Source organism: Rhincodon typus, chromosome 6 (assembly GCF_021869965.1).
Source record: "Rhincodon typus isolate 14 chromosome 6, sRhiTyp1.1, whole genome shotgun sequence".
Classification (NCBI taxonomy): domain Eukaryota; kingdom Metazoa; phylum Chordata; class Chondrichthyes; order Orectolobiformes; family Rhincodontidae; genus Rhincodon; species Rhincodon typus.
Window position 1 is genome coordinate 11,523,725 of NC_063337.1, and position 27,931 is coordinate 11,551,655.

At 42.8% G+C, this 27,931-nt stretch overlaps 1 protein-coding gene across 1 annotated transcript in view; it reads left to right on the plus strand.

Moving 5' to 3' along the window:
• Positions 1–27,888, plus strand: part of dhrsx (dehydrogenase/reductase (SDR family) X-linked) — a 242,893-nt gene extending 215,005 nt beyond the window's left edge. The window contains exons 6-7 of the mRNA XM_020515831.2: positions 2,132–2,339; positions 26,391–27,888. Coding sequence (XP_020371420.2) covers positions 2,132–2,339; positions 26,391–26,588 — 406 coding nt within the window. The 3' untranslated portion in view covers positions 26,589–27,888. The remainder of the gene's footprint in view (positions 1–2,131; positions 2,340–26,390) is intronic.
• The last annotated feature ends 43 nt before the right edge of the window (positions 27,889–27,931 follow it).

Here is a 27,931-nt window from a genome sequence, read left to right on the forward strand (position 1 = left end):
CTGTCGGCATGCACTCCTAAACTCTGTGTCCAATCCATCAATTGGGCACAAGTAAGTTCTGAAATGCTGCCACCCTGCCTAATAAATTTGCCTTTATACTTCCAGGCCCACCACCTCTGACTGGAAAATACAGCCCATTAACTCTTTCTCTCCCCAGAGGTGGTGGCAGAGTCGCTGAGCTTGTCTAGGACTTACTGGCTTTATTTTAGGGCATGGATGATTAACGAGAGGAGGTTCAAGTAATCTCAACAGCATGTGGACAATGTGAGAAGTCACACAACGCCAGGTTATGGTCCAACAGGTGTGTTTAAAATCACAAGCTTTCAGAGTGAAGTGATGTCACCTGACAAAGGAGCAGCACTACGAAAGCTTGTGATTTCAAATAATCCTGACTTCTGACTTTGTCCACTCCCGTCCAACACCGGCACCTCCACATCATGGCTACAGCATGTGAAGTAAGGATATAAAGCCAGCCTGTTTGAATTGTGTGATATCTTTAGATTGTGCATACCACACAATGCAAAGGAGGCCGCACTATTTTAAATGTAAATCAGTTTAATTGCTATGACTTTATTGTCTAAGGATTTAATTTAGAATGGCCGAGACAGTTAAACTAGTTCACGGCATAAAGATTTATCACAAAGACTGCAGTCAGCTGACTCAGTACCCATTGAAAATAAGATTTCTAGCTGCAGAGTTTTCAGACATTTAATTGCAAGGCACGAACGTAGTATTTATAATTTATGCTTTTACTTTATTAGTTGAGGAACATTGGAGCAGTAGTTCATTCAGCATCCAGAACTTGTTCCACCATTTAGTTAGTTCACTGATGATCTGTGTCTTAACTCCCTTCTACCATCCCTCCCCCCTTGAGTTTCTAACTCTTAATGCATTTGTCTAGCAAAAATCTGACCATTGCAATTTTAAAATTTTCTGTTCACCCACCCAAGCTCAATTGTCTTTTGTAGAAGGATGTTCCAAATTTCCACTGCTGTTTATGTAAAGGAGTGCATCATGAAAGCCCTAGCTATCTTTTAAGATATGTCTCAAAAGCCTGTGTATCTGAATTAGTGGCATATTGGTAATATGGCTGCACTATTCTGCTGGAGGCCTAATTTTGTCAGAACGTGGATTCAAATCCCACCACAGCAGCAGGTGGAATTTAATTTCAATTAATAAACCTGGAATTGAAAGCTAGTCTCAATCACGTTGACCATGAAACCTTTGCTGATTTTTGAACAACCTATCCTCCAAGGAAGGAAATCTGTCATTCTTATCCAGTCACGCCTTCAAGTGAGTCCGGATCCATAGACACGTGGTTGACTCTGAACTGCCCTCTGAAGTGGCCCTAGCAAGCAAATCAGCGCAACTAAGGACTATTAGGAAACTGCAACAAATCCTGCCCTTGCCAGCATTACGTAAAAGCACAGAGAATAAAAATGACAATACTTTAAGATAATGCTTGTTAAGCCTCATGGTCTGAAGCATTTGCAGCCTTGCAGTTGGCTTCAGCTTCAATCCAACTCTATTTGCATAAGAAGAGGGAAAGATCAATGGTGACTCTTCTTGATAAATATTGGGGGTGGAGGGGGGTGTGATGTTGGGAGCACGTTGCTGAATGAGAACTGGGTTGGAGTTGGTTATGACATTCTCCATGGTGGATTACTCTGCTAGCAATTGCAGTGCGGACTTGTATACAATTAATATTCGAAACAAAAGCAGAAATTGCTAGAAAAGCTCAGGAGGTCTGGCAGCATCTGTGAAGAGAAATCAGAGTTAACATTTTGGGTCCGGTGACCCTTCCTCAGTTCACTCTGATTTCTCCTCACAGGTGCTGCCAGACCTGCTGAGCTTTTCCAAAAATTTCTGTTTTATTTCTGATTTACAGCATCCACGGTTCTTTCGGTTTTTATACAATTAATGCGTTGTGTTTCAGTATACCAATGGGACCACGCAACTCGAGAGAGTGCAGAAGAGGATTGCATAAAATAAAATAATGCAGAAATAATGTTTCTTGCTATGATTGTAACAGGAAAGTAATGTGTTTGAGTTTTATTCATGAAATGTTTTGTATTAACTAATCAATGCCGAAGCATCAACCTTTAAGAATTTTTCATTTTTCAACGTACAGACTTCATTATTCTCCCTATGGAGCATATGCCCAGAGCAAGCTTGCCCTTGTCCTCTTCTCATATGAACTGCAGCAGCGCTTGACAGCTGAGGGGAGCTACGTGACGTCAAATGTAGTGGACCCAGGAGTTGTCAACACTGATCTCTACAAGCACACCAGCTGGCTCTTCAAACTGTGCAAGTCGTTAACGTCCTGGCTGTTCTTCAAGGTATCGAATGTTTTCATTAAAAATTATCCTTTAGGAATTCAGTTCTCAGTCACTTTTTACGACAAGCCAGTCCAAATGGGCAATCCATGCAGGCTATGTTGCTGTTGATGGGGAAGGTTCAACGACCAGGAGACAGGTCAAAAATGAAACTGTTTGAAATAAATAGAAAAACCAGGCAGAATATTTTCATCCTACAGCTAATGGATGTCATAGAGAGTTACCTGGGAATACTACTGCGATTGACCGTATAAAATCACATTCAGGTGTGCTTTCAGAGAGGACTGAAATTGTAGGGGTGAGAAAGTAGGGTGAGATGAAAGCATGCTCTTACTTAGAGTCACAGAGATGTACAGCACGAAAACAGACCCTTCGGTCCAACTCCTCAATGCCGACCAGATATCCGAATGATTTGGATTAATCCAGGCTCATTTGCCAGCATTTGGCCCATATCTCTCTAAACCCTTCCTCTTCATGTAACCATCCAGATGCCTCTTAAATGTTGTAATTGTACTCGTCTCTATCACTTCCTCTGGCAGCTCATTCCATACACGCACCACCCTCTGTGTATAAAGGTTGCCCCTCAGGTCACTTTTAAATCTTTACCCTCTCACCTTAAACCTATGCCCTCTAGTTTTGGACTCCCCTACCCTGGGGATAAGACTATTCACCCTGTCCATGCCCCTCATGATTTTATAAGCTTCTAAGGCCACCCCTCAGCCTCCGACACTCCAGGGAAAATAGCCCCAGCCTATTAAGCCTCTCCTTATCTCTCAAACCCTCCAACCCTGGCAACATCCTTGTAAATCTTTACTGAACCCTTTCAAGTTTCACAACATCCTTCCCATAGCAGGGAGACCAGAATTGAATGCAGTATTCCAAAAGTGGCCAAACAATGTCCTGTCCAGCTGCAACATGATGTCCCAACTCCTATGCTCAATATGCTGACCAATAAAGAAAAGTGTACCAAACACTTTCTTCATTAGCCAGTCCACCTGTGAATCCACTTTAACTTAAATGTTGTGATTGTACCAGCCTCCACCACTTCCTTTGGCCGCTCATTCAATACATGTACCACCCTCTGCGTGAAAAAGTTGCCCCTTAGGTCTCTTTTAAATCTTTCCCCTCTCACCTTAAATCTATGCCCTCTAGTTTTGGACTCCTCTACCCTGGGAAAAAGACCTAGACTATTCACCCTATCCATGCCCCTCATGATCTGATTAACCTCTACAAGGTCACCCCTCAGCCTCTGACGGTCCAGGGAAAAAACCCCAGCCTGTTCAGCCTCTCCCTATAGTTCAAACCCTCCAATGCTGGCAACACTCTTGTAAATCTTTTCTGAATCCTTTCAAGTTTCACAACATCTTTCCTTTAGCAGGGAGACCAGAATTGAACACAGTATTGCAAAAGTGGCCTAACCAATGTCCCGTACAGCCACAACATGACGTCCCAACTCTTATACTCGACGCATTGACCAATGAAGGCAAGCATGCCAAATGCCTCTTCACCACTCTGTCTACGTACAACTCCACTTTCAGGGAAATATGCACCCCTAGGAGTCTGTGTTCGACACTACTCTCAAAACCCTACCATTAACTGTATAAGTCTTGTCCTGGTTTGTCTTACCAAAATGCAACACCCCACATTTATCTAAATTAAACTCCATTTGCCATACCATTGGCCCATTTCATCAAGGTCCCGTTGTACGCTTAAATAACCTTCTTTCCTGTCCACTGCACTTCTAATTTTGGTGTCATCTACTAACCATACCTCTTATGTTCACATCCAAATCATTAATATAAATGACAAAAAACAGTGGACCCAGCACCAATCCTTGTGGCACACCGCTGGTTACAGGCCTCCAGTCTGAAAGGTAACCTTCTATCACCACCCTCTCTCTTCTACCTTCGAGCCAGTTCTGTATCCAAATGGCTAATTCTCCCTGTATTCTGTGTGATCTAACCTTGCTAGACAGTCTACCATGAGGAACCTTGTTGAACACCTTACTGAAGTCCATATGGATCATGTCCACCACTCTGCCTTCATCAATCCTCTTTGTTGCTTCTTAACTAATCAAGTTACTGAGATACGATTTCCCATGCACAAAGCCATGTTGACTGCCTCTAATCATTCCTTGCCTTTCCAAATACAAGTAAATCTTGTCTCTAAGGATCCCCTCCAACAACTTTCCCGCCGCTGATGTCAGGCTCACCGGTCTATAGTTCCCTGACTTTTCCTCACTACCTTTCTTATATAGTGGCACCACGTTAGCCAAACTCCAGTCTTGCGGCACCTCACCTGTGGCTATCGATGATACAAATATCTCAGCGACGGGCCCAGCAAACACTTCCCTCGCTTCCCATAGGATTCTAGCATACACCTGATCAGGTTCTGGAGATTTATCCACCTTTATGCATTTTAAGATGTGCAGTACCTCCTCATCTGCAATGTGGACATCTTGCAAGATGTTGCTATTTGTTTCCCCAAGTTCACTGTCTTCCATATCCTGCTCCAAAGTAAGCACTTCTGATTCCATTTTCGTGCGTGAGAAGGATGCTTGAGGGAGGAATTGAAGCACTTTCCATTGCAAGGTGGCAGCAGGCACTCTCAGATCAGTGATATAATTAAATGAAGAAAGTCTCTCTATGCTGCCCTGTAGAAAGCATCAGGAGTCCTCAATGTTACCATTGAGCCATCAACAGGTGTTTAATAACCAGAATGGAGAAATCATACCCATCAAGAAAGCACACACTTTTCTCTAGAAAAAGAGAATACCTGATAGACGTCATTAAGATTTGGAAAGAATTTGATTGGTAGGAAAGACAAGAAATTTCTATTTGTACAGGGGACTAGACCATGCATTGTAAATGTTAGATAGTTACTAATCAATTCAATAGGGAATTCAGGAGAAATTTCTTTACAATGACAAGTCATTAGGATGTGGAGTTCACTACCAAAAGGAATAACTTACATGACTCGCATGGATGCTTTCAAGATGACAGTAGATAAAGACTTAATGGAGAAAGTTCAGAAATATTCTGTTGACAAGTTGAGGTGTGTGAGTTTGGAGGAGGAGGCTTGAGTGTAGTATAAACACTATCATGGACGTGTTGAGTCAAATGGGCTGTTTCTTTGCTGTGACATTCTACATAAATTCCTTCCTCTAGTTTGAAATTGCACCTCCAGGTTACGGGATTTGTGATTATGTCAAAAAACGTATTAATCATTCACATTTTTATAGATATGTCATCCTAAGCAAGAATTAAACACTGCAGAAAGACAATCCCTATTAAAATCACACATATCAAGGACAAGCAGTGGCAAAATAGGTTAATACTAGTTAAGTTTTAATTAGAATCCATGTCTTACATCAACCTTTAGGGAAATGGTCCCAGCAGACCGCCCTGATGGTGAAATTCTGGGATTACAGTGGTTGATGAAGACGTCTCACCACTTCCTTCTAAAGGACATTGAGCATGCACAATAATTTTTTTAAATTATTAGATTTGTAAAACCTGGCCTTCTTAATACAATCCTGGGACTTTGGAGATGAAAAATCTGTCCACTTTCAGCCCAGATGCTTTTGCCATTGTCTATGACTACGAACACTTTGCATCTTCTTCCAATTAAAACAACCTGTTTGCCACCACCGCTTGTCTTTAAGAACAGCACCATCTAAGTTTACTTAGATGGATTGCATGACCCTGTTCATTCCTCTATTTTACCCTAAACTGAAAACAGTGCCTAAACATCAGAATGTAATAAAAGCTTGCAATTGTAATGATTGCAATGTCCACAAAAGTCTTGTTTATTCCTTCCTTGCATTGATGGTAAAGTTTCACATTCACTGGGCAGTTAAATATCACTCTGCAGGTTAATGCAAAAGGCACCAAAGAGTTAGATTATCATATTGTTGTGATCATTTGAAGCAGACAGTATTAATTAGCTGTGTTTAAATTCCAGCTTCTCCTATGATGTGACCTTTTATCTCTTAATGTGTGCCACATTTCCTATTCATTATTGTCAGCAATAAAAAAAATGACAGATCTGTCACTTATCGCTTACACAATAAGGAGAATTCAAAGAGCTTTGTCAATTGCGAAGAGCAATACGGTTGAACGAATGACAGATTCTGAGATCATGTCCTGAATTCTAAGTGATGGATGTCCTTCAGGATCTTTTTCAATGTTGTTGCTACCAGTTCTGGTCCCCTGAATTGTAACCATTATATGACAGCTTGGAGCTTCTGTTCAACTAAGGGCATCAGTAACCCACCCTGAAGCAATACAACCCATGCAGAACACATGGTTAGCCTTTTTCATACTGATATTTTTCCTTCCTTTCCTGAAGGCAGTAATTTTCGCTGGGATCTGACTGCTGCTGTGCTGTTTCTCCTCTGGCATCTTGTCCATTTGAACAATCTTTACATACCAGCCTCAGCATGCTATGTGGCAGCTGTGGTTCAGTAGCTGGCATTCTTTCCTGAGTCATATTGGATCTGTCAATGCATAATTCAAACGGCTGACACTCAAAGGTGGTATTAAGTGAGTGCTGCATGCTCTGAGATACGGTACTTCAAATTAAGTTGCTGCCTCTTCTGTTCTCTCAAGGGCAAAATATACCATGACGTTATTTCAAAGAGGAACAGGAGACTCACTTATAGTGCTCTGGCCAATGCTTATCCCTCAATCAGCATTGTGTAAGCAGATTATTTGGTCATTATCAAACTGCGGCTTGCTATGAGCAGGTTTGCGACCATTTTTCTTACATTACAACAGTTACTCGACTTTGAAAGCACTACTGGATTGTAAAGTTCCTTGGGATACCTTGTAATTGTAACAGGTGCTATATTGTAAGCAATCTCCTCCTTTACCCATTGCCTCTATTTACATAACAAATAACTGAGGCAAACAAACCAGAAGTAAGTGTTCTGGAACATGCTCAGTCTGTAATGTGGACTTCAGTGATCCCACTAACATTTAGGGATTGGCATGAAGTTTCTTTGCAGCAATTGAAGTTTAAATGATCTTTAACCCCTAAGGCCTCGCCTTCTTGTTTCCAAATCTGTAACGTGATTAATGTGGTGTAATACCGCCAGTGTTAAAAAGAAATCTCAAAGGCTGAAAATCTGCAAGAGGGGGCTTTAGATGGGAATAAAAAGTAAATTAATGAAGTCAAAGTTATTGTTAAATTTGTAGCAAAAACATCTTATTGGCTGATTGCTTGGAAACCAAAAAGTTGACAGAGATGGGATTGGTGTTCTGTTAGTCATGTGAGGGCTAGAGAGTGGTTAATTAGAACATACAACACAGATCAGCACGGGAGCCATCTCAAAATCATTCTCTGAGTTCCTCATTGAGGCTACTATAACCAATCTGATTTTTCCAGTGTATATGTAGATTAAGATCACCCACAATTATTGCTTCCCTTTTATCATAAGCATCCAATATCTCTTCTTGCAAGATTCATCCTACATTGTAATTACTGTTTGGCAGCCTGTAGATCAGTCCCAAAAGTAGCTTTCTTTCCCCTATTGTATCTGATCTCCACCCAAATAGATTCTGATCAAACCTGACCTCCTGAACCATCTACTTCTGTTGAACCAATGCTATCTTTGATTAGGGGTGCTACCCCTCTGCCTTTACCAACTTCCTCCTCTTCTTGTGTGTCATACAATGAATTTGGCCCACCATGTCTGCACCAAACATGATACTATTCTAAACTAATCCCATCTGCCTGCACTTGATCCGCACCTCTCTGTTCTCTGCCTGTTCATGTGTCTGTCTAAATGGCTCTTAAACTTTGCTATTGTATCTACTTCTAACACCTTCACTGGCAGCATGTTCCCGACACCTACTACTCTCTGTGTAAAAAACTCGCCTCACACATCTCCTTTAAACGTCCCCCTCTCACTTTAAACCTATGCCCCCTTGTATTTGACATTCCCACCCTCGGGAAGAGACTCTGACTATCCATCCTATCCATGCCTTTCATAACTTTATATTCAGTAAATCGTCTGTCTCCGCAAAATCATGAATTCGCCTAGCCGTGCCAAAAATTAAGTAATAGCAAAAAGCAAAATCTACAGGCAAAAGTTGAGTATCCATGATATTTTTAACCATTTTAATCTATTTTTAACCTATTTTTAACGAGCTCCGCACTTGCAGATTTCATCATTCTTGGGGTTTCTAAGGATTGGAACCCTCGCGGATATGGAGGAATGACTGTACTTCTATCAGGTCACCCCTCAGTCTCTGACGCTCTAGTGAAAACATTCCAAGTTTGTCCATCCTCTCCTTATAGCACTCCAATCCAGGCAACTTCCTGGCAAACCTCTTCTGCACCCACTCTAAAGCCTCCACATCCTTTCTATAGTGTGGCAATCAGAACTGCACACAGCACTCCAAATGTGGCCTGACCAAAGTTTTATACAATTGCAGCATGACTTACCAACTTTTATACTCAATGCCCTGACTGATGAAGCCTTCTTTACTAGCCACTTGTGTTGCCACTTTCAAGAAGCTATGCTCTTGGACTCCAAGATCCCTCTGTATATCAATGCTCCTATGGCCCTGGCCAATTCTCTTGCATTTGACCTGCCAAAACATCCATCACCTCACACTTGACTGGATTAAACTCTATCTGCCATTTCTCTGCCAAACTTTCCGGTTGATCTATATCATAGAATCATACAGTGCAGAAGCCGCCCTATGGCCCATCGAGTCAGTACTGCCAAAAATGTACTACTACCTACACTACCTGTTGCATCTTTTGATATCCTTCCTCACTATCCACAACTCCAGTGTTCATGTCACCTACAAACTTACTAACCAGACCGCAAATATTTCCATCAAAATCATTTATATACCTTACAAACAACAGAGGTCCTAGCACCAATCTCTACAGAACTTCAATGGTCACAGACCTCCAGTCAGAGAAATAACTTCCACAACTAACTTCTGTCTTCTATGGCCAAACCAATTTTGTATCCAATTTGCCAACTCACTATGGATTCCATGCAATTTGATAGTCTGGACCAGCCTACCATGAAGGACCTTGTCAAATGCTTTAGCAAAGTCTATGTACACAACATCCACTGCCTTACCCTCATCAATCATCTTTGTCATTTCCTAAAACAACTCAATCAAGTTTGCGAAGCAAGACCTCCCCTGCACAAAGCCATGCTGACTATCCCTAGTAAGTCCATTCTACTCTATGTATATAAATCCTTAAGAATCTTCTTCAATAATTTCCCTACCACAATGAAAGGCTCAATGGCCAATAATTTCCTGGATTATCCCAGTTGACCTTCTTGATCAAAGGAACACCATTCACTATTCTGTAGTCTTTTTGGACCTTGCTTGGGGCTAAAGAGGATACGAAGATCTCTGTCAAGGCCCCTGCAACTTCCTCCCTTGCCTCCTTCAATATACTGTGACAGATCCCATCATGTCCTGGGGACTTATCTACCTTAATGTTTTTTCAAAACATCCAACACCTCCTCCTTCTTAATATTGACATGCTCCACAATAACAACAAACCCCTCTCTAAACTTATCATCATTCATGTCTTTCTCCTTGGTGAATACCCGTAGATTTCACCCACTTCCTCTGGCTGCACGCATAACTTCCCTCCTTTGTCCTTGAGTGGACCTGCCCTTTCCCTAGTTACTCTCTTGCTCGTCATATATGTGTAAAATGACTTGGGGTTCTTATTTAACCCTACTTGCTAAGGGCATTTCCTCAAGGGTCTGATTTGATTTCTGTTTCCTAAATGTTTGGAATACTGCATACAGTTCTGGTTGCCACATTACCAAAAGGATGTGGGTGCTTTGGCGAGGGTGCAGAGGAGGTTCACCAGGATGTTGCCTGGTATGGAGGGCGCTAGCTATGAAGAGAGGTTGAGTAGATTAGGATTATTTACATTAGAAAGATGGAGGTTGAGGAGGGACCTGATTAAGGTCTACAAAATCATGAGGGGTGTAGACAGAGTGGATAGCAAGAAGCTTTTTCCCAGAGTGGGAGACTCAATTACTAGGGGTCACGATTTCAAGGTGAGAGGGGAAAAGTTTAAGGGAGATATGCGTGGAAAGTTCTTTACGCAGAGGGTGGTGGGTACCTGGAACGCGTTGCCAGCGGAGGTGGTAGAGGCGGGCACGATAGCATCATTTAAGATGTATCTAGACAGATACATGAATGAGCAGGGAGCAGCGGGATACAGATCCTTGGAAAATAGGCAACAGATATATAAAGAGGATCTGGATCGGCGCAGGCTTAGAGGACCGAAGGGCCTGTTCCTGTGCTGTAATTTTCTTTGTTATTTGTTCTTTGTTCTTTGTTTGTTATTTATTCTTCTTTGTTCATTTTAACTAAACTTACAACATTTATCATCATCCAAGTTACCCAAATCTTGCCATCCTTATCTTTCATCCTAACAGGAACATACTGGTCCTGAACTCTGGTCAACTGGTTTTTAAAAAACCCAACATGTCAGATGTTGATTTACTCTAAAACAGTTGCCCTCAATTCAACATTTCCAGTTCCTGCCTAATGCTGTTGTAATTAGCCTTTCCCCAGTTTAGCACTTTCCCCAATTTAGCACTTTCACCCAAGGGCCAGTCTTATTATTTTCCATAACTGTCTTAAAATTATGATCACTGTTCCCAAAAAACACCCCCACTGAAACTTCAGTCACCTGGCCAGGGTCATTCCCCAATACAAGGTCTAATATCTGTATCGACATACGGTTTCAAGAGTCCCTTCTGCATGCACCTAACAAATTCTGTACCATCTAAGCCCCTGGCAGTATGGGAGTCCCACTGAATAGTAGTGAAATTAAAATCATGCAGGACCACAACCCTGTTGCTTCTAGATCTTTCCATGATCTGCTTACATGTCTGTTCCTCTATTTCCTGCTGGCTACTGGAGGTAAATAGTGTAACTCCATCATAGTGATTGTACCTTTCTTATTCCTAAGTTCTACTCTTACTGCCTCACTGGATAAGCCCTCCAACTTTTTTTTAAATTCATTCACGGGATGTGGGTAGGCAGCATTTATTGCCCATTCCTAATCACCCAGAGAGCAGTTAAGAGTCAACATCTTGCTGTGGGTCTGAGTCACATGTGGGCTGACCAGGTGAGGAAGGTAGTTTCCTTCTTTAAAGGACATTACTGAATTCAGATGGGTTTTTCCGACAATCGACAGTGGTGTCACAGTCATCATCAGATCCTTAATTCCAGATTCCTTGTTGAATTCAAATTCCACCGTCTGACGTTCTCTCTTAATACAGCTGTGACATTCTCCTTAATCAGCAATACAACTCCCCTACACATTTTACACCCCTCTTACCACACTTGAAACATCTAAACCATAGCTATGTAAGATTGGTAAAAAGAAATCTGATGATAAAGCAGATTCAGTCTATCCGACAACTGGTTATAGAGTCATAGAGACATACAGCACAGAAATGCACCCTTCGGTTCAACTAATCCATGCCGACCATGATCTCAAACTAAACTAGTCCCACCTGTCTGTGCTTGGCCCGTATCCCTCCAAACATTTATTCATGAACTTACCGAAATGTCTTTTAAACGTTGCAACTGTACCTGCATCCTCCACTTCCTCTGGAAGTTCACTCCACACAGAAACCACCCTCTGTGTAAAAAAAAATTGCCCCTCATGTCTTTTTTCTTTAAATCTTTCCCCTTTCACCGTAAAAAAAAATGCCTCTTAGTCTTGAAATGTCCCACCCTAAGGAAAAAGGTCTCTGCCATTCACCCTATCTAGAACCGTCATGATTTTATAAACGTCTATAAGGTTTAACCTCAACCTCCAAGGCTCCAGTAAAAAAAGTCCCAGCCTATCCAGCCTCTCCATGTAACTCAAACCTGGTCAATCAATGAGTTTTAAGAAGACAAGCTTGGTCTATTCAGAAACTTTCATGTGGATAGCAAACACTGACCAGGGTATAGGGACTGCGCCCCCAAATGATAGCTAGCTACAAAAACAGAAATTGCGGGAGAAACTCAGAAGGTCTCATGGCATCTTTAGAGAGAAAGCAGAGTTAATGTTTCGGGTCCGGTGACACTTTTTCAGGAAAAGGTTGGTATATATGCTGAAAATTGAGTGAGAAGACAAGGGAGGAGTAAACGGTAAATGGGATGGAACCCAGTAAAAGAGAACAGCAGCTGGGCAGACAAAAAGTGGGTAAAGGTCAGCCTGGGAGAACCAGTAGCTGCTAGTGGGGATCATTAGTAACTGACAATGGGTTGGTCATGGTAACAGCCCAGCGTGATGTCAAGGTCTGATGTGTGGGGATTGGGTGATTGACACAGAAGAGGGTGGTCAGGCCCTAAAATTATTGAACTCGATATTGAGTCCTGAAGGCTGCAGGGTCTCCAAGCAGAAAATATTTACCAACCTTTTCCTTGCCATAATCAGTTCTGAAGAATCATAGAATCCCTACAGTGTAGATAGTGGCCATTCAGCCCATCATGTGCCATTGAACCTCCAAAGAGCATCCTACCTAGGCCCATCCCAGATTTCCAGCATCTACAGTCTTTGGTTTTTTTCACAGCGAGCTAGCTCAGAGTAAACTAGGCTGATTAACCATACTTGGAGACCAGAAGGAGAAAACTGATCATTTTTCTCATTTCAACTTTCAGACAAGCCCACACAACCTTGCACATGTTGACAGGTTAGGAAAAGTTTAATTGAGTATAAGTTTATTTTTGAGCGCTGAGTTAACATATTATGCGCAAACAATAATTTGGGAATTTTGATTTAAATTGTCGATACCGAGAATAAACCTCTGAACCGAAAAAGGACACGGTAACCTACAAAATGTGTTCTTTTAGTAGTTTGCAATATATGTGGGTATGACCCCTGAGCCTGATCCTGTTTCTGCCAGGCATGCACATGTGTGTATAAATGCACCAACAGGTATTTGCAACCTGCACATACCTGGACAAATGTACACATGGAATTGTAAAGACTGGCACCGACTGTATTCATGTTGCTGCAGATGAACACTTCAGTGTGAGTCACATCAGACAGTGGCGTATTGAATATATGCACCAGTATCAGCCAACAACAACACAGCAAAATCTGTTGCAGCAACACCTGACCTCCTTTACGTTTCAATATGAGACAAATGAGTGTTTCCAAGCAGTGTGGTGACTCAGATACAGGTGATAAACTAGCCTCACTTTATACTTATCATTTATGACATAATCTAACTGCCTTAGGAGTTTCTACACTGACAAATTGTTTTATTCCATATTAGCTGTTTGATACAGCGGTGTTATCTGCGGTGCTTTTTTTTCCCAAAAAGTTCATGTCACACAGGCTTAGTGATTCTTTCTGCGCATATAAATAGTTTTAGTTTCATCTCTAATTGCTGAAGTTCTTTGTAAGATGTCCAATAGTCGAGTGGAGATGCATGAAGCAGGTTCAGAGATTAGCAAATGATTAACTGTGTGTCCAATCTGGTGATTCAGTGGTTCCTTACATGCTCAGGCTATAAGATATTGTCACCTTGTGAAATCCTTGTTAGCCAAGTTTCGTAATTATTTGTTAGATTGTAAAAATGAATTCTTAGCAGCTCATAACAATGCTATTTCAATAACCTGTCACCTAACCACCAAAACAGATAAACTGATCATTCATCTGCCTGTGTGGCTATGTTAATTGTGTGCTTTGCCAATAGACCAGTTGAGTTGAATGATCTGTTTTTTGTGCTGTAATTCAAATGTAATTATCTAGTTGCGAATTGTTTTGGGACTTCCTGGGAATATAGAAGGCGTTCCAATCTACTCTCGATCATCAGACAAGTGATGAAAGGTGTCATCAAAGGTGTTATCACTTGCTCAGCAATAACCTGCTCAGTGACATCAAGTTGGGTTCCACCAGGGCCACTTCATTACAACCTTAGTTCAAACATGGACAAAAGGGCTTTTTGTCTGTGCAATAAAGGTGCACTTGTTTAATAATTACTTGCTCCCTGATGCCCTGTTTGGGTTTTGCCAGGGTCACACAGCTCCTGACCTCATTTCAGCCTTGGTACAAGCATGGACTAAAGAGCTGAATTTCAGAGGTGAGGTGAGAGTGACTACCCTTGACGTCAAAATTGAGTGTGGCATCAAGAAGTCTAAGCAAAATTGGACCAATGAGAATCAGGGGAAAGCTGTCCAATGCTTGGAATCATACCTGGCTCAAAGAAAGATGATGTGGTTGTTGTATGTCAGTCATTTCAACTCCAGGATATCGCTGTAGGCATTCATCAAGGTAGATATTTTCTAATCAACTAGTTCAGAGCTGTAAGTGCATGCTTCTGGGGCAGGTGGGACTTGAATCTGGGCCTCCTGGCTCAGACATAGGGACATGAACACTGCACCACAAGAACCTTTGTTTCCTAGGCCCAACCATCATCATTTGATTCATCAAACACCTTTTTCTCCATCACAAGGTCAGAAATGGGAATGATTGTACAATGTTCAGCACCATTCATGACTCCTCAGATACTGAAACAGTCTATCTACCAAATTCAGCAGGACCTGGACAATACCAGGTTTGATCTAAAAAGTGGCAAGTAACATTCACACCACATAAATGGCAGGCAATGACCATCTCCAATAAGAGACAACTTAACCACCAGCCCTTGATTTTCATTGACATTGCCATCACTGGATCCTCCACTATCAATATCTTGGTAGTTACCATTAATTAGAAACTGAACTGAACTCACCATATAAATACAGCGGCTATAAAAGCAGAGCAGGGACTAGGAGTGCTGTAGCTAAACTACCTCCTGACTCCCTAAATCCTGTCCAATATCTACAATGCACAAGTAAGAGCGCGATGGAATACTTCCCACTTTCCTGGATTGGTGCAGCTCCAACAATGCTCAGGAAGCTTGGCATCATCCAGGATAAAGCAGCCTACTTGGTTGGTACCACATCCACTCCCTCCACCACCGATGCTCAGTAGCAGCAGTATGTACTATCTACAAGATGTACTGCAGAAATTCACCAAATCTTCCTTGACAATACTTTAAAAACCCACAACCACTTCCATCAAGAAGGACAAGGACAGCAGATAACATGGGAGCACCACCACCTGAAATTTCCCCTCCAAGCCACTCACCATCCTGACTTGGAAATATATTGCTGTTCCTTCACTGTCACTGGATCAAAATCGTGGAAATCCCTCCCTACTGACATTGAGGGTGTACCTACAGCACATGGACTGCAGTGATTCAAGAAGGCAGCTCACCATCGCCTTCTCAAAGGCAACTAGGGACAGGCAATAAATGCTGGCCTTGCCAGCGATGCCCGTATCCTGTGAGTAAATAAAAACAGGTATGGAGGATGCAAAAAGAGGAAGGAGCTGAGGCCCGAGGACTAGGGTCAAGAGAACTAGGCTGATGTCCCAATGAGTGGAGGTGGGCTTTCTGACCTGCAGGCATCAGCATCTGCCCAGAGATAGTAGGAACTGCAGATGCTGGAGAAACTGAGATAACAAGGTGTAGAGCTGGATGAACACAGCAGGCCAACCAGAACGGTCTAGGCCCGAAACGTCAGCCTTCCTGCTCCTCTGATGCTGCTTGGCCTGCTGTGTTTATCCAGCTCTACACCTTGTTATCTCAGCATCTGCCCACTTCTGATTCCACCTGGGCCTGCATTAGGAAGCTACAGCTACAACTTACTTCCACCTTTGCGTTCCCTGTTGGAAAGCACCATGTGCATGTGCATTCACTCAGAACACAGGAACTTCACATTGGGAAATGGCAAAATTCATAATTCCTGAGGCTATGATGGAAATGGAATCCACTCTACTTTTGTTTCAAAACCTCTGCCTAAAGATAATTTATATCAAAACATTGTTTCATTGCCAGGACTGGCCGTTTCAAAATGTAATGTATGGAGAGTGTGGATGATCGAGTCTGCAGAGGGATAAGCGAGTGCACAAAAACTTGGCAGATGGAATATGATGTAAAAAATGTGAGGAAGAATAGAGCAGGAAGTAAAGAGCAGCTAGATATTATTTAATATTGATTTAATTTAATGCCTGTTCTTAGCGATCTTTCTCGCTCAACTGTGCTTAGCATCCCTTCTAATCCCGAACTTGTTTTTTGGTTCTAGCCCACTCATTTGCCTTTCTGTCCATCTGTTTCTGAGCAGCTGCCACATTTCACAAGTTATTATCTTCCTCCCTGCCTCTTTCTTCAGATCCAATTCACGCATCGCAGGACATGAACTAATTGTGGACCTTTATGCTGCGTGAGCCATTGTTTAATGCAGTAGGGTTGCTGGTTGATCTTAATTTATTCATTGTTCAGTATTGCTGGGTAGATTCAGATTATACTTGGCAACTTTGAACTAGCTGTACCTGCATAAATCCGAGGATTAAAGGTAACCCTTGATGCAGAAAGAACCCCAGGGTGACCAACACTGTGAAAACCACATGCTGGTCAACAAATCGACCTCAACCTCATAGTGGCTTGAACTACCATAGATGACCAGGTGTGTTGACAGACAAAGGCATTTTGCTTTGGAGGCAGCAAATAGAAATATTTTGCAAAGTTCAGTGGCTCTGATTGCATCTATCCATCTATTATGGAAATGTCTAGACTGTAAGAATGCCATTGGAGACACTTGTATAAGAAAATAATGTATCGCATTTGCATAGACCCTTGGGATATTCATGGGCATTAACTTAATGCAATCATTTTTAAATTATGTGCGTTTTATTACACCATCTACTTTAGATAGGTAATAATAAAGCAGAGAGAAATTTCAGATGAATGCATTAACTATTCATCCAATTGTAGAATCAAATCTGTAAAACTGTCTCAGTTAAAACGAATTGCTTTGAAATGTAATGACTATTGTTCTATATGGAGTCCCAAATAGCAAAATCATGCAAGTGTCAGTGTCACCAGAGGATACAGACTTAGCATGATTGCCAAAGGAATCAAAAGTGAGGTCAGTATTTTGTTTGAGACACAACTTATTACAATCATGAATGTGCTGCCTGATAGCAGTGAAAGCAGATTTATTGATAACTTTCAAAAGGGATTTGGATATTTATTTAAAAAAGAGACATCTTCAGAGTGAGAGTGACTAGGAAGATTTGAACAAATTGGAAAGCTCCTTCATGAGTCTGAATTTTCTCTTCTGTGAAACAGAGGTCAAGACTGTTTGCTACTGTGAACCTGAAGCAAGTTCCCTGGGCAAACAGTCATTCATTTGGATTTTCACAGGGATTCTGCTCCATTAAACAGCAAGGAGACAGATTCTCTGTCCAATGAAGAAAGGCTGGAGGGTCATGCAGAACCTTGGGAGAAACAGCAGGGACTGCATTGAAGGTAAATTACAGAGGGGGTGTTTCAAAATGGAGGTCCTCTCACTTCAATTTTTTAAAGGTTTTTAATTAGAGTCATAGAGATATGCAGCACAGAAACAGACCCTTTAGTCCAACTCATCCATGCCCACCAGATATCCTAAATAAATCTAGTCCCATTTGCCAGCATTTGGCCCGTATCCCTCTAAAACCTTCCTATTCATATACCCATCTAGATGCCTTTTAAATGTTGTAATTGTACCAGCCTCTACCACTTCCTCTGGCAGCTCAGTCCATACACACACCACCATCTGTTTGAAGAAGTTGCCCCTTAAGTCCCTTTTAAATCTTGTCCCTCTCACCTTAAACCTATGTCCTCTTGTTTTGGACTCCTCCACCCTGGGGAAAAGACCTACCCATGCGCCTCATGATTTTGTAAACACCTACAAGGACATCCCTCAGCTTCTGACGCCCCAGGGAACATTGCCCCAGCCTCTTCTGCCTCTCCCTACAGCTCAAACCCTCCAAACCGGGCAACATCCTTGTAAATCTTTTCTGAACCTTTTCAAGTTTCACAACATCCTTCCTACAGCGAGGAGACCAGAATTGCATTGATGTCTCGATTTTGAAGGCCACCACTCTGGGTAGGAGGAGGAGCTGGGAGAGGGGGATATTCCTTCTGCAGAGTGACTGTCACTGCTCCTGCCAAGCATGGAGAGCCGTTGAGCCTCGTGAAAGTCCTGGACTGTTCACTTGCCACCAGGCCCCTGTGTCTATGCACCTAAGCTAGCTCCCGATACCCACGAGAACCTGGAGACTCCCTGCAGACTTCCACCTGCTCTCCTTTATGTAGCCCTCAAGTGGCTCTGAATAAGCCAGTTCAAATATGTGTGGGTGACCCAGACGTGGGACAGAACCAGGGAACTAGCGTACTGGCCAGTGGGACAAAGTTCCAGCCACGTCAACCTTCAGTCCCAAAAATCCAGCCATAGAGTCAGCGTGGGCACACGGAGCCAAAATGTCCTTTCCTGTCCTTTCCATGTTAACTTGTGTGCTGTGTTATAGGCCGCTCAGGCTTAAAATAGAAAATTTACAGCGCAGAGGCGGCCATTGAGCCTATCGTTCTCATTCTGTTCAGAAGCGAATGATGCTGTTTAATCCCAAATTGCAGCTGTTGGTCCACAGCTTCGCAGGGCATGAGATGACTTATCCAACATCTTGTACTGGATGAAAAGAAATGAAAACAGGGGAACTGCAGGTCTGGCAGTATCTGCGGAGAGAAAAGCCCCTTCTTTGAAACTGAATATATCCTGTATATAGGAGCAGGGTAGCTTACAGCTTGTTTGTCATCTCCAACCCGTCAGAACTACAAAGTCTGGTCCTATGCAATGGTAAAAATTTTGGGACTTCTTAATATTTGCACAAATGCTTTTTGAATGGCAAGCTGTTACCTGGTAACATGGCAGATTTTGCTTTTCTGTCACTGAACTAAGGCTTCATTCCTCTCTTATTCCCTGCAGTCCTATATTGAAACCCTTTCATCACAACCTTCACTTGACGGTGAAATGAAGGGTTGAAATTAGTTTCTAATTAGATATCAGCAAATTGTTTTTAAATATCTAGGGCCTGATCTTTACAGCTGTCATGCCGATGCTAAATTACATTAGTGTGAGTCGGTGGCAGGAATGCAGTTTCCTGTCAGGCCAACCATGCCTTCTGTTGTTAGCAAGTGACAGAGTTTTGTTAACTCATTGTTTTAAGAATTTGAGGCCAAAGTGTAATTGACTCGGATGAGTGGGTACTGGGCAAGGCAGGTGATAAGAAGCATTTGAATTCCAGGGAACTGTTCCAAGGCCTAGCATCCCTATAGTGTGGAAGCAGGCTATTCGGCCCATTGAGTCCACACCGACCCTCTGAAGAGCATCCCAACCAGACCTACTGCCCCCACCCTATTCCTGTAACGCTGCATTACCCATGGCTAGTCAGGAGTCAGGTTCCACATGGCAAAATGGCAGGGAGCTGGGGCACAAGTCTCCTAGCATGAAGAGAAGAAATCAAGAGATGTGTTCATTTGGAACTTAAGGAGGAAGAGGGATGTCCAGTGGCCCAATGATCCTTTGTCGACTTGGGTGGGCCTCTGCAACTCCTAGTCCACTAGAAGCTTGACACTACATAGGACAAAGCAGCCCACTTGATTGGCATTACATCCACAAGCGTCCACTCCCTCCACCACCGCCGCTCAGTAGCAGCAGTGTGTACTATCGACAAGGTGCAGTACAGAAATTCACCAAAGATCCTCAGACAGCATCTTCCAAACCCACAACCACTTCCATCTCGAAAGACAAGGACAGCAGACCTATGAGAACATCACCACCTTCAAGCTCCCCTCCAAGCCACTCACCGTCCTGACTTGAAAATATATCGCTGTTCCTTCATTGTCGCTGGGTCAAAATCCTGGAATTCACTCCCTAATGGCATTGTGGGTCAACCCACAGCAGGGGGACAGCAGTGGTTCAAGAAGGCAGCTCACCACCACCTTCTCAAGGGCAACTAGGGATGAGCAATAAATGCTGGCCAGCCAGCGATGCCGACATCCAACAAATGAATAAAAAAAAATTGGCAATGCCTGTCCTCATGTTGAGATTATCTCACTCCATCTTTCATGGTTTTGACAAGCGCCATAGTGAAGTTCATGGTGAGCAGCAGTGAGGTACAGTTGACTTCCTAACAATCTCCCATCTTAGAAACTCTTGGAAAAAGTTCGATGTTGGCAAAACACAACCTGGGAACCAGAGCATGTACCTGGCAGATTTAACTTGATGCCAGCTCCAAGTGACCTTAACAACAAACAGCAAAGAGAACAAAGAACAGTACAGCACAGGAACAGGCCATTCGGCCCACCAAGACTGCACCGACATATGACTTCTTTCTAAACTAAAACTCTTTTGCCTCTACATGGTCTGTATCCCTCTATTCATTTATCTGTCAAGATGCCTCTTAAATGTTGCTCTTGTATCTGCCTCCACCACCTCCTCTGGCAGCGCATTCCAGGCATTTACCACTCTCAGTATAAAAGCCTTGCCTGACACATCTCCTTTAAACATATCCCCTTTAACTTTGAACCCATGTCCCCTAGTAATTGACATTTCTGCCCTGGGAAAACATTTTTACATTTGACATTTTTGACATTACAATTGACATTTTTACTCTGGAAAAAACACCAAGGCAAGAGCAACAGTCAACAGCCAAGTGCGTCCTCCATCTACAGACATTGGCATCTGACATCTGCCAACACATCGTGACCATCATGACATTCTCTGTTACACTGGCAGGTTGCTCATGAAGCACAGATGTGGAATGTAGAGCTCTAACATTGAAAGGCTGCGACAGGGACAGGCACCCAGCTCATGGAATGGAGCAGGCTGCATCTCGGGGCTGCTTGCTTGCTCTCTCAGTGCTTGCTCACTTAGTGCCTACCTGCATGCCCACAACATTCATGCTTTGCATTGCCATGCCTGTTAGCACATTGGCGATTCAGCTAGAACCAAAGGCACTCAGTACTGCTGTTTTGAGGTGCTCTTTTGTTCATACATATACCAACTGCTTGTCAGCATGGAACTTCTGTGAGTGGGGTGTGGGCATGTCTTGATGTACAGCACGCTGAGACATCAATCTAACACCTACAGCATGTGTCAGCTGTCTGCACGGTAAACACACTACCAAATGGCCATGTCGGAAACTGGTGGGTTCTAGTCCTCTGTACAAATGGGGGACTACAGATGGTCAGAGGGTCATGGTATGGTCAGTCACTGCCACAGTCCACACGCAGTGCAGGAGCTTAATGGTGTCAGTCATCTGCTTGGGATGTTCATCATCAGGGAATCTGTCCCCGTAGAGTCTGGGTAGTGAAGAGCAGTCAGGCCTGAAGGGCCAGAGCAGCAGTTAGGGGACTCGTGTGTTGTCAGTCAGGAAGCTGCAAAGACACTAGTCAGGGTATGGTCAGATGTGCCTAGGAGGGGTTTGCTGAGATTTAGAGCAATTACAGTCGTAGGGCCTGTCCATTGATTATGCAGGGCGTTTGGTTTGGGGTGGGCATCCTTTAGGGGCAGAGGGTGGTGGTGATGTCAAACTGTGGAGGCTGGGAAAAGCAGAGGAATTTGAAGAAGTGGGGGCAAAGACAGTGACGGGGTAAATCAAGATGAATGGAGAGAATGTGGAAGAGCATCTGCAGGCACGGTGGGCTATGACAGAGGGAGCTGTTGACCATGAGAACCAGCATGGCCTCCAAAGGGGAACCATAAAGGAGCACGTCATCAAGATGTAATTTTGGGTTTCGGGGCTGTGCAGACGGTTAGATAAAGTTCAATCTGGTGGATGTCCACACTGGGTGTGGGGTTGAATGGTCGAAATAGGCTGTTGGCATAGTGTGACGTAAGGGGAACATGGAGTCTCTGGGGGAATACGTGGCGACAGGTAAGAGCCTGGTGCTGTTAATCTATGGGTCATAATGCTGAAATCTAGTTGGTATTGTTGGGGTAAAGTTCAGTTTCTATTGGCTTCATTTTTGTTCCTTTTCACTTTGTGTAAATAAAATCTCACATTTGTGTTTGCATTTACTGATTGTATGTGATGCTGTCCTACTGCATTATTTGGTTCTACAGTGGGCATTGGGGATAGGGTAGTACTGACTTGAGAGGGTGTTCTGATGTCATGTAGCTAAGGACAAGCTAAAGACACATGGTGGCTAAACAGTGCCTAAGATGAGACAATGGGATTGTCTGTGTAAGAGAGTGTCCGTGTATGCCATGGGCAGCGTGGCTTTGTGGCTGCTGTGCCATGAGGTTGCTGGTGAGGGGCAACGAAGATTTGCCAACACTTGTGTCGGTGCACTGTGGCCTTGCAAAGATGGTGGATTCGCATGGGATATGCCATTTATTGGGGTGAGTGGGCAGTTGTTGTGGGGGTGACATGTAGTACAATGGGGCAGGAAATCAGGTGCAAGACACAACTTAATACTAAGATGGGTAATTCGTGAGGCAAATTTGATAGGTAGAATGAATAATTCTGCTAGGCCCTCTGGTGAGAAACTTTCCAAAAAATTCAATGTAACTTGTACTTATCCAAAAAAGATTTCTTCACTTTTCTTGGTCATTTTCTGTCCTCACTCTGTTATGTTAATCTTAACAAATAGCCTCAATTAAGGAGAGATGTCAGAATTAATTCAGCAATATCTAAGTAGATATCATATTGGGGTTTACTTTTTACTGAGAGTTGAAAGGCTATGTCATAACCTCTTTCTAACCCCATTCCTTCTGATGCTCAGCATTTAATTTTGTGCCTGTAAAATATCTTAGAAGATTTAATATGTTAATGATGCCATATAAATGCAAATTCTTGTTAAACATTTATTTATTAATATTCAAAGAACCCTATTTCCAAGCTCATGCATTTTAGTGTACCATAGTGCATCATTCTGATTTGTGAAATCGCCATTTTAACTCTGCAACTCGCCCCTCTGCTTGAGGTTATCAACATAATACCAACTATTATCAAGTCCCTGGTCATTTTGTGCTGTGCTGGAGTAAAGGTGAGACTGCCCAAAGTTACTTTGTTAGAGACAATGGGGTTTTATTCTGACCCAGACTGAAATGAAGAGTCTAGAGGTTGCCCAGGCAACACCAGTACCATTGTGATAACATCATTTGGGACAAGCAGTCAAACAGTACAGAACTGGTTGTTCTATTTCCAGTACTGATTGAATCAGCAAGACTTCCTGTCAGTGATATTTCTGTCAGTGTCCTTCTAACCCTTTCCCCACCTCCCCGCCCACCCCCCAACCCCCAACCAACCACTCCAACATTTTGACTTTTCCTCTTCCGTTCCATTATCAATGGCAGGGGTTTCCGTTGACTCGGCCCCACATTCTGGTGTGCAGCACAGAAACAGACCATTCAACCTAACTTGGTTATGTTAGTGTTTATGCTCAACAGGACCCTCCTTCCACTTCTCTGCGTCTAACCGAATCAACATATTGATATTGGAAGGTGGTGGCGTTCTGCTAATATCACTGGCCTAGCAATCCAGAACCCCAGGTCAATGTTCTGGAGACTTGGGTTTGAATCCCACCATGGCAGATGATGAAATTTGAATTGAATTAAATCTGGAATTAAAAGCCAATCGAGTGTCAAGTGCCACTGCCATTTGCCCTTAATCCCCATTTGGTTCAGTCATATCCTTTTAGAACATAGAACAGTACAGCACAGTGCAGGCCCTTTGGCCTATGATGTTGTGCCGACCTATTATCCCATTCTAAGATCAAACTACTCTGCATACCATACATTTTACTATCATCCATGTGCCTATCCAAGAGTCGCTTCGATGTTCCTAATGTATCTCACTCCACTACAACTGCCGGCAGTGTATTCCACGCACCCACCACTCTCTGTGTAAAGGACCTACCTCTGACATCTCCCCTATACCTTCCTCCAATCACCTTAAAATTATGACCCTCATAATAGTCATTTAAGGAAGGAAATCTGGCTGGTCTGGCCTACATGTGACTTCATATCCATGGCAATGTGGTTGACTCTGGTCAATTAGGAATGGGCAATAAATCCTGCCCCATCTATTGCAGAAATTGGTGGTTTACATGAAAAGTGGCTTTACAACAGGTAGGTTTATCAACTTGGCTTTAAGCCAGATTTACAATGGTGTTTATAAAGTTTTGATTTTGCCACGTATAAAAATGAATTCACTCTTCCTATGCAGGGCAGAAAGCCATACTCCAAGGTGGCATGGATTAATGTTTCTCTTCTCTGACCTGTACTTCTTTAAGTGCACCATAATCAGAGAACTTATTCTGTGTTACACAGAGGTGGAACTTTTAGCTATTGGTACGGAATTTGCTGGACTGGGATAATCTCACAGCTAGTGTCATTATTTAGCCTTTTGCCCTTCCTCACACCTCGTTTGAGTAAATTCTTACACTGTAAGTTGCTAGCAGCAGGAGCTGTAACAGTGAGACAAGGGTAACAGGCTATCTGGAATCTTGATGAACAATAAGAAAATTGGAAGTTAGAGATTTAGAAGGAAACAAAGGTACGATGAAGAAGGACTTGGGATGGATTAGATTCTAATCAGCCTCAAAGAGAAATAAAGAAAGGGAAAGAAGTATTAGATCAAGAGAGAGGGAGAAAATGATACAGAAATAAAAGATAACAATAAAGAAAAATTTAACTTGCAAGAACCTCCAAGAGCAAGTTACTCCCTTCAAGAATGAGACAACTCAGTTCCAGTTGTTCTCTTTCAGGCATACTGCTGGTGTCTTCCACCATGAAGATTGATGTAAAGTACCTATTTAGTTCCTCTGCCATTTTTTTGTTCCCCATTACCACTTCTCCAGCCTCATTTTCTAGCAGCCCAATGTCCACTCTTGCACCTCTCTTACCTTTTTGATATCTAAAAAAATGCTTTTAATCCTCTTTTACATTATTAGTTAGCTTAACCTCATATTTCATCTTCTTACCCCTTGTTGCTTTTTAATTGCCCTCTGCTGGCTTTTAAATCTTTCCAATCCTCTGATTTCCCACTAATATTCACCACACATTGTATGCTTTTTATTGTGCTTTTATGCTGATCCTGTCATGGGTCTTCCCATGTCCATGACTTCCCATGTCAGCCACAGTAGCCTCGTCCTCCCCTTAGTATGTTTCTTCTTCCTTGGGATGAATTTCTGCTATGCCTACCGAATTACTCCCAGAATCCCCCGCCGTTGCTGCTTCACTGTCTTCCCTGCTAGGCTCCCCTTCCAATCAAATCTGCCTAGCTCCTCCTCGTGTCTTTGAAGTTGCCTTTACTCAATTGTAATGCTGCTACATCTGAGGTTTCTATTAGTAGGAGACACAAGGACCCAAGGGCAGAGCCTCATAGTGAAGGGATGACCCTTCAGAACTGAGACGAGGAATCTCTTCAGTCAGAGGGTGGTGAACCTTTAGAACTCATTGCTGCAGATGGCTATGTATTTGAGTGTATTTCAGACAGATGTAGGTAGGTTCTTGATTGATAAGGGGATCAAGGGTTAAGGGGAGAATTCAGAAGAATGGGTCTGAGAAACATACCAGTTCTGATCAAATGGTGGAGCAGACTCGATTGGCCAAAAGGACTAATTCTGCCTCTATATCTTATGGTCAACACTAGCACAAGCCAAATGCAAAAGCTTAGTCAACGAAATTGGTTTTAAGGAACATCTTAAAGGAGAGGAGAGAGAGTTGGACAGGTTTAGGGAGAGAATTCTAAAGGTAAGTGACTAATTAGGGGAAGTGGTCACATAGTGGTGATGTCATTGGAAGTAGTAATCCAGAAACCGAAACTGAGAGACTGGAGTAGGTAGTGTGTTGTTGTTGGAATGTCCAAGTCATCATTGAACGAGCCCTTGTCCTGCTAAGTAACAGCTCTAACTTTCTGTGACCAATTGACCAGGTTGTGAATGTGAGGATGCAACAATTTCCTGAAATTACCAGAGAGTTTAACAGTCAGCTGCCATTTTTGCTAACAGTGGTGCTATGCAAGCTGTCCTGAAGCTTGAGGCCATCTGCAACTCGCTGCCCATTTGTTCATCACCACAAGATCGTTTAGACACTGATAATTTGACAGCGAATGATTCACTACTTTTGGCAGCTTTCATTCCTTTCACTGTTTCTTCTCTTCCTACAGACTGCAGCCCAGGGAGCTTCCACTGTGATATACGCAGCAGTTTCTCCAGACTTGGAAGGAGTGGGAGGTTCCTACCTTGCTAATGGCCAGAAGACAAAATCAGCGGACATTTCGTATGATGCAGACCTTCAAAAAAAACTTTGGACCCAAACCTGCAAGCTTGTTGGGATTCCGGAGTGGCACCAGTCCAATGTTTGAAGGAAGGAGGAGGCTGTGACACAAAGGCTGAGTGTGCGAGCTATGTGGTTCTGTCACTTCCTCTCGTTAGGCTGGCACCAGGAATAACAAGCCTACTCATGGGAAACTGCAAGCTTAAAACCGAAGCAAAAATCACAATGAATTCAATTACTCATGGTGTTTGTGTTCATCAGGAAACCGAAAACTTATTTTGGATGTTCGGTTTAATTCAGTATATTGACAAAATTTCCAAGTTGATAATATATGATTATACGAAACATGTCAAACTGTTCAGATTTAGAGAGAGAGAAAGATATATACATATATGCACTTTGGTACTGCGGTGTTCCAGTACTTAATTACTACCTGTAGAGGCCACTGGTGGTCTATATAATTATTTTGCTTACGCTAAAGAGATACCTTTTGTTAGACACCATCAGTTGAGATAAAAAGTCCTACCAGAATAATGACCCATCCTTCTGTCTGAGCTGCTCATCAGTCTGCTTCCTATCTTTTCAAGATGTAGGTTTCCAGATTTGCACATTTCCATTACCATCTGGCTACTTCATCAGTTTCTGATGGCTGAAGCCAGTACTGCAATAATTATTTTTAAAAACCTATCTGATTCATCAATGGCCTATAAGAAAGGAAACCGCCACCCTTACCTGGTCTGGCCTACATGTGACTCCAGACCCACAGCAATGTGATTGACTCTTAACTGCCTCTAGACAATAAGTGCTGCCTTAGCCAGTGATACCCAAAGCCCCTGAACATTTTTTTAAAATTGCACTAGCCCTACAGACACTGTTGTTAAGAGAATAGATAGTCTGCAGTGAGTAAACTCCCCTTCCCCAAAGCCTTTCCAAAATCTGTAAGGCACAAGCCAGGAGTGCATGAGAACACTCCACACTTGCCTGGGGTCTAACTTGAACAACACTTAAGAAGCTTAATGATGTCCTGAACAAACTTCCCCATTTCACAGGTACCCCATCCACACTACCTTAATTTCCTCCACCAATGGTGCACTTTGCTGTTCACGTGCGCCATTGACGAGATACACTGCAGGAACCCATCAAGGTAACTTCGATCACATTACTCAAACCTGCAATCCCTACTATTAGGAACGACGAAGGCAGCAGTCTCAAGGAAATGGTGTTAAATTTCCCCTGTAGTATACACTCTATCCTGACTTCTTCATTGTTTGGCCAAACTCCTGGACTCATTTCCTAACAGCACAGTAGGTGTACCCATCACCACATGGATTGCATTAAGAGATAGTAAGAACTGCCGATGCTGGAGTCAGAGATAACACAGTGTGGAGCTGGAGGAACACAGCAGGCCAGGCAGCATCAGAGGAGCAGGAA